This window comes from Vigna umbellata, chromosome 2 (assembly GCF_029865625.1).
Source record: "Vigna umbellata cultivar VRB3 chromosome 2, Vumbellata_1.0, whole genome shotgun sequence".
In the NCBI taxonomy this organism is placed as follows: Eukaryota; Viridiplantae; Streptophyta; class Magnoliopsida; order Fabales; family Fabaceae; genus Vigna; species Vigna umbellata.
The window spans coordinates 45,802,819-45,820,820 of record NC_142166.1 but is presented as its reverse complement, the minus strand read 5'-3'; the positions used below and the strand labels follow the sequence as shown (position 1 = coordinate 45,820,820).

General features: G+C 29.4%; 1 protein-coding gene across 1 annotated transcript; it reads left to right on the top strand.

The window, feature by feature from the left end:
• Positions 1-2,863: 2,863 nt before the first annotated feature.
• Positions 2,864-12,008, top strand: SKB1 (SHK1 binding protein 1). The gene is made up of 23 exons (XM_047298375.2): positions 2,864-3,148; positions 4,200-4,317; positions 4,952-5,061; positions 5,704-5,793; positions 5,889-5,954; positions 6,738-6,817; positions 7,080-7,155; positions 7,239-7,325; positions 7,520-7,586; positions 7,924-8,015; positions 8,101-8,136; positions 8,246-8,314; positions 8,802-8,870; positions 8,997-9,050; positions 9,142-9,216; positions 9,597-9,689; positions 9,773-9,876; positions 10,312-10,360; positions 10,449-10,535; positions 10,710-10,815; positions 10,909-10,996; positions 11,444-11,537; positions 11,627-12,008. The coding sequence occupies exons 1-23, from the start codon at positions 3,011-3,013 to the stop codon at positions 11,708-11,710; spliced, it is 1,932 nt and encodes a 643-aa protein (XP_047154331.1). The 5' UTR covers positions 2,864-3,010; the 3' UTR covers positions 11,711-12,008.
• The last annotated feature ends 5,994 nt before the right edge of the window (positions 12,009-18,002 follow it).

The window sequence follows — 18,002 nt, the reverse complement described above, 5'->3', positions numbered from 1 at the left end:
TAAAATAATTAGTTTACATATATTTTTAATGTATAAATTTAATTTATACTTAAATTCCATAAATTATTTATTTTTTTTAATAATCAATATATATATATATATATATATATATATATATAATAAATACATATTTAGTAATCATAAAAAAACTTGTAAATTTTATTACAGTATTCTTATGTTAAACAATGTGTTTTTTCTATCGTTTTTGAAAATTTATCTTAATACACTGTCTTATTAAAATAATAAATAAATTATAGTCGATAAATATACATGATATAAAAATAGTTTAAAAATATAGGCAATAAATAAACATAATATAAAAATATTAATTTAAAAATACACAATAAATAAAAATAATAATAAACATGATATAAAAATATTAATTTAAATATAATAATATATATATATATATATATATATATATATATTATACATTAATAATTTATATTTTATTAATAATTTTATTCAAAGTTATGATTTATATATAATAATAACCATAAATAAGAGTTTTTAAATATAAAACTAACTTTTAAAATACTGTAATAATATATTTAAAATATAATAACTAAACATATAAGTTAAATCAAGTATATATTGTTTGGACAACGATACCGATTTTGCGCAGCAGAAATAAAACAGATAAGATTGTTAAAGTGGAAAGCGTGACACGATCAATAAAATGGTCCCTTTGACAATTTTAAATTTCTTATAAAACTTTTAACAAACAGTTGGTGTGTTGAAAAATGTAGAGAATACAAAGAAGAGAAAAATCACTTCACACTAATGATTTTTATCCAATCAAAACATTTTAAGTCCAGTCATTAATTACTATAAATAGTGATTAACTTTACCAACTCTATTCTCAAATGACATATACTTTTTACACTCACAGAGTGTTTCCCTTAGTCACACAGCTCTAATACTCTCAAATAAAAAAGTTACTAGCTAAGAGCTGTGGAAAATATATTTATAGCCCAAGGTTCAAAAAATGAAAAGACAACTCCCAAAATATAATCTATTATTGATAATCAATTATTTGTTTCCGTTGAGATTTTCAAAAAGTGATAATCGATCATTTTGAGTGATAATCAATTATATGCGCAACTTGGACAATATTAAATCAGATAGTGATAATCGATTATTCTAAACAATAATTGATCATTTGCGTGAGCAACTCTTTTTCAGAGTCGTGATATTCGATTATTACACCAAATAATCGATTATCTGCATAATGAATCCCTAAGAAAGAAAACTTCTAAGTATTTACAAAAGTAAAATGATTCCATACAAATGATTTCTATATAAATTGATTTTAACATTTACAATATAAGTTATTTAGATCTTCAAGTTTTCACTTGCATCATCGTCAAAATCACTTCAAGGTAACATATATTATATATACATAAATAATATGTTACAATATGATGTAATGACAGTTAATTAACATAATGAAAAAAATGAAAAAAATGGTTAATCTTTTATATTAATTATACTAAAAATCTTTGTGTTTATTTAGATTGATTGTTTACTTAAAACACTATTATTAAATTTTACATATTATACTATTATATGTACAATTAATTTTTAACTAGACATGTTACTGTTTCACTTAAAAGTATTATGGAAGAATTTGAAAAACTAAATTAGTATTATGGGTTAACCCATCTCAACTAACTTTACATTGAGCTTTTAGGATTATGACTTTAAAATAGCCCCAGTTGAATGGCTAAATAAAATAGAACCTACTTTTAAGTGGAGTTAAGATCAACCCAACACATGTTTTATTTACACCTTTACAGTTTTAAAAAATCTTAGTTATATCTTTATTATTATAGTTTCAAACGTGTAATTCGTAAATATTTTCCATTACATAATCTTAAATTTAAAAACATTAATTTTACAAACTCTAGTAATTTTTTATTTCAATTATAAATTATACATGTTTCGGCAGAATTTAGATCCTTAATCCAAAACATTCAAAGTTGTCCGTTTCATCATCCAGTTGCGTTGTCTTCTCTTTTCTCCTTGTCCAAGCCGGGAAGAAGGTGCCTTCAGAAGACATTCCGACGCTGCCCATAATAACAATAGAATTCATAATGCAAATTTGTATTATTTGTATAATACGTAACATAAATTATAATTCAAAATATAAATTATATTTAAAATTATATAATTTGAAATGTAAATTATATTTTAAATTATAGAATCTAAAATGAAAATTATATTTTGGATTGTAGAATAAAAAAAATCAACTTATGGTAGAATTCATAATGCTTCTTACACACACAAGGTGCATGGCTTGTTGCGATCTTGGATATTGTTGAAAATTAACTACAAATGTGGTAGTAGTTTGTGATGATTTTGTAGATAGTACAAGAACCTCAGATGTTATAGCCAAAGTCATGCTTGTAAATTTTTTATTTAAAAAATCTCGATAGCTTTGCCTTTGACATCTTTGAATTTGCACTCATTGCTTGATTTGGTGAGGCGCTGGCTTATAGCACTTATTCCTTTCGAAGGACTATTAGGCTTGAGGAACTATGATATGCAACACCTATGACATGATTGTGAGGAATCTATGAAGGTGCACCGGTTGAAGCTCTGGAAAATGGAAACAATGGAGTTCCAGGAAGAGACGAAGGAATTGCAGAGTGAAAGAGGTGCGGCACAGGGGAAAATTAATATCAAGGTTTTAAATAAAGAATAATTAAGTAATTTTATCGAGGAAATGAGGTGCAAGAAGAAAACATTGGAGGTGCAGATAAGAAGTTGCCACAAAGTAATACTCATCACTTGCTGTAGCTCCAAAAAGCCCACCCATTGTACCCGAAAACCAAACCCTAGGGTTAGATGACAGTAACGACTTCTTCTACAAAACCCAACCAAAACCCTACCAAAACCCTTCACCACTGCTCTCCGAACTCACACATACACCATGCTCGAAATCGCTTGACCTCATTATACATACGGCCCCAAACTATCGGTGTAAGAGATTGTGGAATAAGCGAAAATGCCTCTCGGAGAAAGGTCAGGGGATAAGAGCGAGTCTCGCTACTGCGGCGTGGAGACCGATTTCAACGATGACATGCCACATGTCCTCCACTTCAACCTCTATTCTGGAAGCTTCGATTTTGTTGTTGCTCCTCTGGTTCGTCTCCTTCATCTCTTGATGCACTGTAATATATTGTCATCACAAATCAGCGAAGTGAAGATTATAGTGTTCGTGTTGTGCGTTGTATTCACGTGGCGAGTGAAGTGAAAGTGTGCACTGTAGTGAATTTAGATTATTAATGGTGGCCAATTAGCCACTCACACTGCAACTTTCTGTTGCGCCTTTTGTGTGTGACTGGTCAGTAAGCTCACCTAAATGAATTGCTCCACGGGGCCTTTTACAGTGAAACAGCTCCACCAGCGAGCCTTTTGGGGATTCATTGTGTGGCTCTACCGAACTACATTTCATAACGCCTGTTTTAGTCGTACCTTCCAAAGTTAAAATCTCCCTTGGTATTAGTTTGCCATGCTTTGCTTAAATTTTAAACTTCCTATTATCAATGTTTGAATGGACTAGTAAGGTTGTAATGGTGTTAGGTGCGTTTTGTTTGCTGCTGTGGTAGCTAATTAGCCAGTCATGTCGGGCGGCTTTTTGTTGCATTTTATATATGTCTGGTCAGTAAGCTTACCCAAATTAACAATGTCTGAAGGTTTACTTGTGAAGCTGTTTCAATGTGGTTTCAATTAAGAGCCTTTTAGACTACATTGTTGAAACCTTGCATGGGCTTTTGATGAAGTTCTGAACCCGTGCGCACTGGAGGGACTTAGGATATTATGAAAGTTATATAAAAAACTTGACTCATCTTTGATTTTGGCTGCAGTGTTAGGTTTTTTTAGATTTCTTCAAATAGAACACAATGTGACCACATCATCTGCATTTTTTTTTGCAATTTCCTGCGATGTCAAAAAAATTGATGCGTAACTGGTTTTAAAACAATGCTTCTTAATGAACATTTGATTTCCTTTCATATGATTTATTTAGCGTGTGTAGTCTATCTTGATACTGCTGACACTTTTTTATACATGTTCTCACCTATTAACAACATATACATTGTTGAAGTACAGCTTTATGTGATGATAAATGATCCTTCTGTTTATGTAGTTTCCTACTTCCTGTTTATCTTATATGATTTTACCATACGATTCAGATGGATCCTTCTTATCGACCAAGTTTAATGCAAAAGGATGTTTTGGGGTCTGGTGTTCTGCCATTTGCTGGGTCAGATTTGGTCTTGAGTCCATCCCAATGGAGTAGTCATGTAGTGGGTATGAATTACCTATTATTATTAAAATTTTCATTTTTAATTGTAATTATGAACTTTGCATATTTATAACGAAATCTAATCTACCTTCATCCCTTTTCATATCTTGGATTGAAAGCACATTGGTTTATTGGTGAATTTTTTAGAGTTTCAAGTTTGAAATTCCTGAACCAAAATAAATTTTATTCTTAGTCTATTTTTTGTATTGCCATTACATAGTGGAATATGTTCCTTTTTATTCCTTAAACACCTTTCACTCTGTCAAGGCCAGGACAATTTCTTATATGAATAGATATCACATAACACAAAGCTAAAACATGATATTCAGCTTATTGTGTCATCAATGTGGAAATCTTATTGTGCTCCTGGTGTATGTCTGTGCTATTGTGATTATTTTTTTACTACAATTTTTAGAAGGTTGTATTCAATTTTTGTTTTTGAGAGTTCCATTTATACATTCATATTTAATTATAAAGGATGTATATGGTATGTAATAGATTTGTAGAGCCTAGTTATCTTCCGTTTGTTCTTTTGGTTTTTAAAATCTTTTGGTAATTAGTAGATTCTCTAGACTTCATTGATACTGTTGTATTCATATCCATATGTATGTTCTCACCTGTTTACTGCATTGTAATCAGGAAAAATTAGCTCATGGATAGACCTGGATTCAGAGGATGAAACCCTCAGGATAGATTCTGAAACTACACTTAAACAAGAAGTTGCCTGGGCTTCTCATCTCTCTTTACAGGTTTGCTTTGGTATAACCAAATTGACAAAACTCCAAATTTCAAATATTGTTACTTTGATTGCTTTAGATCAGTAATTCCACTTTTGTTCACTGCTTGGGTTTTTTCGATTATTCTCTTAGAATCACACAGAACTTAATGGTTATTTACTTTCACACAAAATGATTTTCTTTCAAGCTTTAACAATTTTGATTATCTGTGATATCTCTATTTCTCCTATGTTGCATGGATATGGTTATGGTACCTGGCTTTGTACTCTACCAGTTTGAAGTATGTACATGGAGTAAGACAATTTTTAAAAAAAATAGGGTGTGGATATGGCAAGAGTGTGTGTGTGTGTATGTATTACTTTGGGTATTAATACATTTCTATTAATATCCCATTTTAATTTTTTAAATGAAAGAATGTGAAAGAAAAGATGCATTTAATGATATATCATGTAATATTTGATCAAACTTTTTTACCGAAATTTATCTAGATAAATTTTAGAATACATTATAGACCAGTAAGAAAACCCCTGTGGCATGTGACTGAGCAGAATAATTTGCAGCCCCGAGTCATGGCCGAGTGAAATTTCAGTATCTGTGTAGAACTACGGTGTTGATGCAGGGTTTTTCTGAATAATTCCTTTTAAAATTTTGCAGGCCTGCCTACTTCCTGCTCCCAAGGGAACTTCTTGTGCTAACTATGCTAGATGTGTAAATCAAATCTTACAGGGTGCAAATAATATTCAGGTGCGACTATGTGTTCCACTTTAATGTCTGGTTTATTTGTCTCTTGATTATTTCATGAATGTCATTTTCTCCAATCTTCTGTGACTCTATTGCAGTTGTGGCTGAGGATTCCATTAGTTAAACCTGATGTTGACTCTATGGATGAAAAATCTGTTACTTTGGTGAGTAGATATGCACATTAATGTTGTGAGGGTCTTGTCTTCTATTACAGCTATGTTGTATCATATATCTGTCGTGACTTGCTCTGTATACAAGCATGCACCCCCTTCCTCCCTGCTCTTTATATAAACAATTGACCCATATGCTCTGACTAAGTTGTAAAACTGATCTTGGCTTAAACATGGTTTTGGCTGTAAAATTAGAATTTTTTATTGATATTGTTGCATGTTTGGTGGGTACTTGGTTTGATTACTACTGGTCATGCTTTTGATTATCAAAGTATGTTATCCCAGGACACAAGTCGCAAGTGAGCTATGACATAATGGTTAAACTCAATTCCTCCATTAAGTTTATGATTTTGGGTTTACTTGTAGTTTTCACTGTAAAATGCAAGTTTTGTATTTACTTTGTTACTTTTGTTTGATTTGCCCGGTACATTTTTTAATGCTAATTTCAAACTTGGGAGTTTGGTTAGAGTTTTTTATTTGTGTTAATAACTTCTAAGTATTTTTTTTAAATGTAAATTGAACTTTATCTTGATTTTTAAATTCTTGATTAAAGGACTATTATTACTTCTAGAGTCAAACTGCTTGATAGTGAATTTGTTGATTCGTAACACGATCCTCAATATTTATATGGTGGTTGTTGATATATTTTTATTTTTGTTTAACCTGTATTTGCTGATGATTAAATGAGTTGAATGACCGGTGCATGAAATTTTAAGCTTCTAGGTGTTAAAAATTGGATTTTGTGTTAAATTTTTCAACTTTGTGATTGACTTTTAGGATGACTCATGGGAATCTTGGAATTCGTTTCGTCTGTTGTGCGAGCATCATAGTCAACTGTCAGTTGCACTTGATATTTTGTGAGTAGTCTACACTTTAATCCTTTCCTCTATTATATTTGAGGAACCCTAGCAACATTGTTTTTGCTATAGATTGGAACTTGTTGGAAGTCATACATTTTGGTGTTTAAGATAGTGTTGCTAGCATTCCTCACTTGTACATTTTACTCTGATTTTGGATTTTGTTACTTGCTTTATATTCCTATTTCCTATGTTTTATATTTTTGTGAGTTTATTTGATTTCATGAATCTTATTAATTTTTCATGGAAATTTTTTCATTAGGAGTACTCTTCCTTCCACAAATTCACTTGGACGTTGGTTTGGGGAGCCTGTTAGAGCAGCTATATTAAATACTGATGTAAGGATAACTTGTGTTTTTTCAAACAGTGTTGTTTCTTTGATTAGTATAGATCATAACGGTTTGGATTGGAATCTTTCCAGTGCTTCCTAACTAATTCTCATGGATGTCCATGCCTCTCCAAGCGTCACCAGAGGTTAATATCCGGTTTTTTTAACCATTCTATTCAGGTGCACCATTTAAATTCTTTTAATAGTATTGTATTGTAAATATAAAGACACTATTTTTGCAATGATTTATACTATCTTGCTGAGACAATATTATCGTGTTTTTTCCGCTGGATACTGCATTGCTGCTTGATTGATTAAAAGAAGCGTAATTTAAGTTCAAAAGGGTACTGAGCTAATTTGAAACAATTTTGTAGATCATTATATCTGGAAATTCTGTTCATCCAAAAGCAAGTATGGATGCAAATGAAACTTCTGATATAAGTAAGTACCTTTCTTGGTTTATAGACTTTGCTATCTTAATTTTGAAGATCAATAATTAGACTGTCTTATTCTTCACATTAAACTTGTTCTTCAATGTTTTCCTGATATGAACCCACTTCTATTTTTCTTGCATTTAGGTTAATAGAACAACAACTATTTTCTATATAATACCACATATTTACAAATCTTTTCTTCCATTATTTGTGCTCGTCCACATGCATCACTTTGTACCTTCATGTAGGGACAGGAAGCTGTTATTTAGTGCTCCATTGATTCTTCATATTTGTAGCCCTTTGCCAGAATCCTTCTGTTTAAACTCCGTAATTTTGCTTCTCAGATTCACAAAGACATCCCTTGCGGCCCTATCTGGACTATGTTGGATATCTATACCAAAGAATGGATCCTCTTCCTGAGCAAGAACGTTTTGAGGTATCTATCTTGAAATATTTTGAATTTAAGGCATAGCATCGTATGCTATTGTATTCCTCTTGACCCTCTCAGCATCTTATGCCAGCTTGGTTACAGGGATTTTTTACAGTCACCCTTGCAAGTAAGCATTTTTTGCACTCCCTTATTTTCTATGTGGTTATTGACTTGTTACTATCTTATTATTCTGCACTTTCAGATAAATGATTTTTGAATGTTTTATAATTTTTCAGCCTTTGATGGATAATTTAGAAGCTCAGACTTATGAGACTTTTGAGAAAGATGCAGTTAAATACGTTCAGGTATGACAGTGTATGCATGATATTCTTAACTGAATGTATCTATTTGATGAATATATTTTCTGGTCCCCTTGGCTGGGTCCCCTTCAATCGTACTTGTTTAGCAATTTTTCTGCCTGAGTACTTATTGGACATCGAAGTTGATTAGTTATAGAACTTCTGTTTATCTCGCATCATGAAATGGCCTATCCTATTCTTCATCCAAAGATGTTTTTTTTCTTTTGGAAGTTGTGATTATATGAATTGTATTTTATTTATATTTATATTTTCAATTAATAGAAGGAAAGGAAAAGAAGGTATATCTAATAGAAGGAGTCTGATTTATGTGTTGTATTCTGGTTGGCATAGGCTTACAAAGATGTTTGTGCTTTGTCAATACATGATTTAAAATGGCCTTTGCACTTGCTATTTTTGTGTCACCTAAGGCCATGTATTATGTTTTTGGTTTCTTTCCTACATGTAAACTAAAAGTCAACACTCCTTTTGACAGTATCAACGAGCAGTCAGTAAAGCATTATTGGACAGGGTTCCTGATGAAGAGGCATCTGCTAAAATCATTGTAATGTTTTTTTTTTTTCAAGTTTTCTTGTCAGTGTGTCTTTATTTTTTAATTTTGATAAATTGTGAGTTTGATACATACACCAGCAGCGACCTGAAGGTTATTATTTTTATTTCCTGTGTCTAGGTATTGATGGTTGTTGGGGCAGGGCGTGGGCCTCTTGTGCGAGCGTCATTGCAGGTGTGATTTTGTCCCTTACTTACATTGATGCATTTTTGCATATTGTTTGTTATATCCTATTCCTTATGATATTTGTCATATTCACATGTAGGCCGCGGAAGAAACTGGGCGGAGGCTCAAAGTTTATGCTGTTGAAAAGAATCCAAATGCAGTTGTTACCCTGCATGTAAGTTCTGGATTTTCAACATATATGCTGATTCCATGAATTCATGTGCTAATGTCATTTGTTTTTTGCTGTATTTGCTAAATTCAAATACATGACGTAATTATCATCAAGTTTTGGAATTTGTAGAATATTTATTACGGGCTTGAATGTGTCATATCTCATTGTTTTTGGCTCTTCTTTTTTTTGGGTTGAGGGTTGATGCTCTTTTTTTTTTTTAAATCCTGCAATTGTCTTTCATGTTTTTGTGCGTTTTTTAAGTTATTTTGCCTTTTCTGTGCCTATTGTTTTAGATTATCTTCTTCGTGAAAGTTTTTCTTATTTTTTGGGAACAAGACTTCTATTTTTGAATGATACCCCATGTCACTTTATTGTTGGAACAGGCATTGGTCAAGTTAGAAGGTTGGGAGGACATTGTCACCATAGTCTCAAGTGACATGCGACATTGGAATGCCACTGAAAAAGCTGACATATTGGTATATTTTGAATGCTCACTACTCAATCGTTTGACTTTTACTGTGCATATTCCAGTGTCTGATTGTTCTTCTTTTGAATTTAGGTTAGTGAATTGCTAGGTTCTTTTGGCGACAATGAGCTTTCTCCCGAGTGCCTCGATGGAGCCCAAAGGTTTCTCAAGCAAGATGGAATTTCAATACCATCTTCGTATGTAACTTGCTTCCACTCCAGTTGTTATTACTGATTTATCTTTCGTGCCAGGTGTCTTTACTTTATAACTGGTTTGGACAGTTTATTTTGAGTAGATGGTCAAATTAGTTCCTGAAGTTTCTTCTTGTCATTTTAAATCTTGGAATTAAAGAGAACTCGATAACAATAAGTCTGAAAATTTTTAGGGCGTCATAATGCCCCACAAATGCTTTTTCTTTGTTTTGTCCTCCACTTTTAGGCACGATTTGTGACAGTGCAAAACAATTTCAGGGTCTGAATGTGCCATTTGATAGATGTTTCTGCTAATCATTTTAATCTGTTGAGGCTAATAAATTTGCCAATCATGGAGTTTCACTTGTGTTTTTTAGTATAAATTGAGTGTTTCAAGGGGTCCTTAGTGATTAATTTATGTATTTTCGAATTTTTTTTCAGGTATACAAGTTTCCTCCAACCAGTGACAGCTTCGAAGTTGTATAATGATGTATATATCTTGTAGTTTCCAATTCTTGTGTCTAATTGACATTTAGAAAGTTGGCACTTCATATTATTGTCTTGTGGTTGTATTTCAGGTTAAGGCGCATAAAGATCTTGTTCATTTTGAAACTGCTTATGTTGTGAAACTACACAATGTTGCCAGACTTTCACCATCTCAACCTGTGAGTTTCTTCATACAGTATTTGTATTTTTTTTACTTGAATATACGCCAACTGATACTGATCTATATGTTGATTAAGGCCTTGCATTGTTTCAGATATCACTATACTACTGATTTTTTCCTTTAGTGAATTTTACAGTACTTTCTTATACTCATTTTCTTGATCTATACGTAGGTTTTTACATTTACTCATCCAAAACGCTCTGAAAATGAAAGCAATCAGCGTTATAAAAAGTTGAGTTTTGAGATTCCAAGTGACACTGGATCTGCAATGATACACGGTGTGTGATATGTTTCTATTGTTTCAAATTTTCAGAATCCAATTTTGGGAATTTTTGTATCTAAGATTGATGTTGTGTTCTCCTTGATTACAGGATTTGCTGGTTACTTTGATGCAACACTTTATAAGGATGTGCATCTTGGAATTGAACCTTCAACAGCAACACCAAACATGTTCAGTTGGTATTGAAAAATTTTCTGTTTGCTTTGTTCCATGTTGAGAAGTAATTATATTGGAGTAGCAAAACGGAAAGAAAAATATGAAAGGATAATATATCCTGCTAAAGAACACACATAGTAAAGATCAAAGTAAACAAGATAAGCACCTCAATTAAGAAAATTTGACCAATTTTTTAATCCATTCTACGTCCGGTCTGTTGCAACCTTGAAACTCTGTTATTCTTTGTATAATGTTTTGGTTTGTTTTACTTGATGTAATTTGTTAATTTGAATGGACACTATATAAGATGATTTTCTTGGACGAAAATATGTTGTGATTTCATGGATTGTTATTTAATTGTATATGTTAATATTGCGATGGTACTTAGCTGTTGATACTAATTTTTATGCTGATTCTCAAAGTGATAACAGTGTAATAACTGTGTCTTTCTCTTGGCCCGTCTTGTGCAGGTTTTCAATATTTTTCCCATTAAGGGCACCCATTTGTGTAGGCCCTGGTTCTACTCTTGAAGTTCATTTTTGGCGCTGTTGTGGTTCTACCAAGGTTAAAACTATTTCACATGCTACTTCTGACGTTTCGTAGTTTTTCTTGTGTTCCCATAGTCATCTGATTTCTTTTGGAATCTGAAACAGGTGTGGTATGAGTGGGGTGTTACTTCTCCTTCGTCGTCTCCAATTCACAATAGCAATGGACGTTCATACTGGGTCGGGCTTTAGAAGAGAGCCCCATGATGTATTCTGTAGTATTTTAGTTTTAGCAAGGCTGGAAAGTGTATTTCAAGATTCAGGCACGGCTGAATACAAAGGTTTTTGAAGCAAGCATCTCATCTCTTCGTTTCAATTCATTATGGGAAATTTTGTTGTACAATAAGCTATTTTTTGTTTGCTACTATTCTTATTAGTGTAAGTAGTTTTATAGCCATCCGCATTATTTATGTTATTTTTTATTAAATACAATCCAGGTTATGTCTCCGTTAAACCATGACATTCATTAACAAGTGTTTTTAATTTCTAATGAGATTTTTCTCACAAACAATTATCATCAACAGCTGGTGATAATTCAACACAACGATCACGATGGCGCAGACAGAACTAGAAATTTTTGATGTCGCTGTGTATCATTTTAAGCACTTAAACGTTCGCACACCCTCAAATTTTCGTAACAACCATTTCATCTTTTGGAAAAAATGACTTCTGCATTACATATTTTGAAAACTGCTTTCGGAATTTTGGAAACAATTTTTCAAACATTTTTAAGGTGAGCTTTTTCGGAAAAAAATTTTAAGAATATGATTTTCAAAACAGAAATTCTAAAGCATATAAACTATATTCTGGAGTATAATTTCAAAAAAGAGATTTTTGGAATAAGTTCTCAAAATGTATATAATGTTGAAATGTGTTTTCCAAAACACTTATATAAAATATGGATAGGAAAAAAAAATTGGAATGAGTTTTTTTTTTTTTAATTAATTTTTGTCAATGTTCTCTTATTCTTCACTGCAATGACGGATTACTCTTCATAATGACAGTAATGATCACCGAATTTGATAACTTTTTGGCAAGTATACCAAATCGTTCCAAGTAATACAGTGAATAAGTAAAAGTATCGTCTCTCAAGGGACTTGTGCACACATGACAATTCTTCCTTTTATAACTCAATTAGATTAAGAAGCGGATGAACACATACAATGAGATTTCCTTTACATGCACCAGAAAATTAAACACTAAGAAGAGAAGATGGAACTTACTGACTCAAATCACTGAGCTAATTGATTGACAAGAAAGCCATCAACTTTAGGATCACTCAAACTCCTCCTGAACGAAAAGCAGATGATCAACTGATTAGAATTTGTAGAGAGAAGAAGGAGAAAAGAGATCAGAATTTTGGAGAGAGAGAGTGTATACTGAGAATGGATCAAAATTTGAAACTTTCATTTATATATTACTCTGAAAACCAAACGGTCTAATCCAGTGCATACACATGTCCTTACATATAGTAATTATTTAAATTATTATATTATAATAATAAAATTTTTGTTGTATAAATATAGTGAAAAAATTACACTTATGATGATAAGTTAAAAAATAAAAATATCAATCAGTATTTTAAATTATAAAAATTACACTAATAAAAATATTTTAAAGATATAAATAAATTTCATGGTAAATCAAATCACAGAGAAAAAGAAATATAAGTGAAAAACAAAGAAAAGTTATAAAACTTAATATATATATATATATATATATATATATATATATATATATATATATTATTTCCGTAATTGAAAATTTCAGATATTATTGATATTTATATCCTGTTAATATGATTTTTTTTTCAAACAGAGATAAATTCAGAAAATACCCACTGAGATTTATTTGTCATCTGGCTGGTAGAATGTGCTGAGTCCTTTGTACTTACTGTAGTACTGAAACCCATTACTTCATAACTTTAATTCTATCTTACTTTATCAGTGGTTTTAATTTTCAAAACAACCATTTTATCTTTTGGAAAAAATGACTTCTGCATTACATATTTTGGAAACCTTTCTCTTTCAGGAATTTCTGAAACAAATTTTCAGAAAATAATTTTTGGAACATTTTTAAGAAAAGATTTTTCTGAACAAAATTTTAAGAATATGATTTTCAAAACAGAATTTCTTAAGCATATAAAATATATTTGTCAGAATGAGATTTTCGGAATAAGGTTTTGAATTGTTGAAATCAGTTTTCCAAAACACTTATATTATATGTTTCGGAAAAATCTTTTAGAATTAGTTAGTTTGTTTTTTTTTTTTCTTTTTTTACTATGTTCTCTTCCTCTTCATCTCATCTGCAACAACGGATAAGAGTGATAATGACAGTAATGACGACCATATTCAATTTTAATATTAATTAATTAGTTTTTATAAAATAATAAAAATATAAAGAAAACATAATATTTTCAAATTTTAATATAAATATAAAATATTTTAATTTACTCATTATCAAATATTTTAAAAAATTATAATTATATACATTTTAAATTAAAGTACTTAATAAAATTTTTTAGAACTAAAATATTTATTAAATTTACAAAATTAAATGAAATAAAATTGATAAAATTTAAAATTATTTTTAAAGAATTATAAAAGAAAAAAGTATTCTAGCTAAATTATTTCAATTGTTTCTTTACTTCTATTTTTAAAACTCTATTATACACTAATATAAATGGTAATATATCACTTAAACAAAATCATACAAAAATAAATAATCTCATATAACAGTTCACATAAAGTTATTATATTACAATAAAAAAATTTATTGTACAAAATTACACTTATGATAATAAATTAAAAAATAAAAATAATTATATAAAAATATTAAAACAGCATTTTACATTATTAAAATAAATAATAAATAAAAATATTTAAAAAAGTAAAACTAATTAAATGTGTCTTTTATAAATTATTTGATAAACTAATGAATAAAATAAAACAAATATGTAATGAAAATAGAGATATCTAGGTATTTATATTAGAAGAATTAAAAAAGATATAAAAATAGAGATATCTACATATTTATATTGAAAAATTAAGATATTATTAATATTCATAATAGCCAGGATGATTTATTTGTCATCTAATGGTTAATTGTGTTAGAAGGTGTTTATTAACCAAAGTGAAAATAGAAGGTCATTATAATACCCGTCATAACCTCTATAGATTGCAAACTAACAACCATTAATATTTGATGAAAGGTGTCTAATTGATAAAAATTGGATAACATTTACTCCTTCTGTGATTTTAATATTATATAGCCTAACAATAAAACAAGCAAATCAATGTTCTCTTTTTTAGGTGGTAAAAAAATAATAAACAATTCATGTATAAAATTAATGTAATCTAAAAAATATTAGATAATTCATAATTTTTTTATTGAGAATTGTATCTGTGGTTACTGTTGTTTTACCTGTTTGTCTGTCTCCAATAATTAATTCTCGCTGGCCCCGTCCTATGGGGATCATCGAATCAATAGCAATAAGTCCTGTTTGGAGAGGCCCATATACTAAACGTCTTGAAATAATACGGGGAGCGGGAGATTCTATTAATCGAGATTCCCTAAAAGAATGATACTTCTTAGAATTAGATACCAGTTCATTTATCAATTGCAAAATCTATCTAGTTTGAACACTTTCAAAAAATTATCTTAAAATAAATAAAGAAAAGAGGGGTTCATTGGACTAAACAAAAAGAAGAAAGAGGGTGAATAAGTATGTGAATACCTTTCAATTCTTCTCCTGTGTTCTTATCCGAACGGATAAAGAATTGTAGGAGTGAAATATTAATATAATTCGAAAAAGGAAGTCCACATATGTATTTCTATCTTTTTAGGATTAAACAAAAGGATTAGCAAATAAAATACAATACGAGATTATCTTTTTCAGTTAGTAAAAAATAATAAATAATTAGTCTAAAATTGATATAACTCCAAAAATAATTCTATAATTCATCATTCCTGAGCATACAATACAATATTTTCTTTTCACTTGATAAAAAATAATAAATAATTCAGGTCTAAAACTAATGTAACCCAAAAATAACAAAATAATTCATATTTTTTTAATGTAATCATACAAAACCAGGTTCTCTTTTCAGTTGAAAAAAAAATAATAAATAGTTCATTTTTAAACTCATGTAACTCCAAAATTAATTAGATAATTCAAAATTTTTGAATGAAAGTATACAAAACAATGTTCTCTTCTCAATTGGTAAAAACTAATAAATAGTTTATGTCAAAAACTGATGTAACCTAAAAATAATTAAATAATTCATAATTTTTAAAAGCAATCATACAATATCAGGTTCTCTTTTTCGATTAGTAAAAAATAATAAATAGTTCATGTCTAAAAAAGCTAATGTCACTCCAAAAAATAATAGATAATTCATAATTTTTTTAAGGCAAACATACAAAACCAGGTTTCTTTTCACTTGGTAAAGAAAAATAAATAGTTCATGTCTAAAATTGATGTAACCCTAAAATTAATTAGATATAACCGTAAAAAATAAAAAATAATTCATGTCTAGAAGTGATATAACCGTAAAAATAACTAGTTAATTGATCATTTTTAAATGCGAGCATTCAACACGAGGTTCTATTTTCAGTTGGTAAAAAAGTAATAAATAGTTGATCTATAAACCTGATGTAAGCCCAAAAATAACTAGATAATTCATAATTTTTGAATGTGAGCATACAACACGATATTCACTTTAGAGTTAGTGAAAACAATAAATAGTTCATGTCTAAAACTCATGTAACCCAAAACAGAACTAGATAATTCATAATTTTTTAATGCAATCATTTAACACGATGTTCTCTTTTCAGGTAAAAAATAATAAATAATTCATGTCTAAAATTTATGTAATCCCAAAAATAACTAGATAATTCATAATATTTGAATGCAAGCACATAAAACGAGGTTCTCTTTTCCCTGGATAAAAAATAATAAATAGTTCATGTCTAAAACTGATGTAACCTCAAAATTAACTAGATAATTTATAATTTTTGAATGTATGCATACAACACCAGTTTCTATTTCAGTTGATAAAAAATAATAAATAGTTCATGTCTAAATGTAACAGCAAAAGTAACTAGATAATTCATATGAGGTTTATTTTATCTTGGAAAAAGATAATAAATAGTTATGTAACCAAAAAATAACTAGATAATTCATAATTTTTTAATGTAAGCCTATAACACGAGGTTCTCTTTTCAATTAGTAAAAAACAATAAATAGTTCATGTCTAAAATTGATGTAACCCAAAAATAACTGATAATTTTTAAAAAATAGTTCATGTCTAAAACCAATGTAACCCAAAAAGAACAAGATATTTCATATTTTTTTAATGCAATCATTAACCATGTGGTTCTCTTTTCAGTTGATCAAAAATAATAAATAGTTCATGTCTAAAACTTATGTAAACCAAAAATAATTAGATAATTTATAATTTTTTAATGCAAGCATACAAAACAATGTTCTCTTTTTCACTTGGTAAAAAATAATAAATAGTTCATGTCTTAAAGGGATATAATCCCAAAATTAACTAAATAATTCATAATTGTTTAATGCAAGCATACAAAACGAGATTCTCTTTTCACTTTGTAAAAAAAAAATTAGTTAATATCTAAAACTACCTCAAAGTTAACCAGATAATTCATAATTTTTTAATTCAATCATATAACTCGAGGTCCTCTTCCCCTTCGTAGAAAATAATAAATATTTAATGTCTAAAACTTATGTAACCACAAAAATAACTAAATAATTTATAATTTTTTAATGCGAGCATACAACACAAAGTTCTCATTGTAGTTGGTAATAAATAATACATAGTATGTCTAAAAGTGATGTAACCCCAAAAATCACTAAATAATTCATAATTTTTGAATGCTAGATACAACACGAGATTCCCTTTTTAGTTAGTAAAAAATAAGTAGTTCATGTTCAAAAATCATGTAACCCAAAAATAATTAGATAATTCATAATTTTTTAATGCGAGCATTCAACACGAGCGTCTCTTTTCAGTTGGTAAAAAATAATAAATAGTTCATACCTAAAATTGATATAAACCAAAAATTTAGTCGATAATTCATAATTTTTGAATGCAAGCATATAACACGAAGTTCTCCTTTCACTTGGTAAAAAAATAATAAATAGTTCATGTCTAAAACTGATGTAACCCCAAAATTAAATAAATAATTCATAATTTTGGATGCAAGCATAAAACACGATGTTTTTTTTCCGTTGATAAAAAATAAGAAATCTTTCCTGTCTAAAAGTGATGTAATTCCAAAAATAACTAGATAATTCATACTTTTTGAACGTGAACATACAACACCAGGTTTCCTTTTCAGTTGGTAATAAATAATAAATAGTTCATGTATAAAACATATGTAACCCCAAATATAACTATATAATTCATAATTTTTGAATGTAAGCATATAAAACGAGATTCTCTTCTCAGCTAGTAAAAAA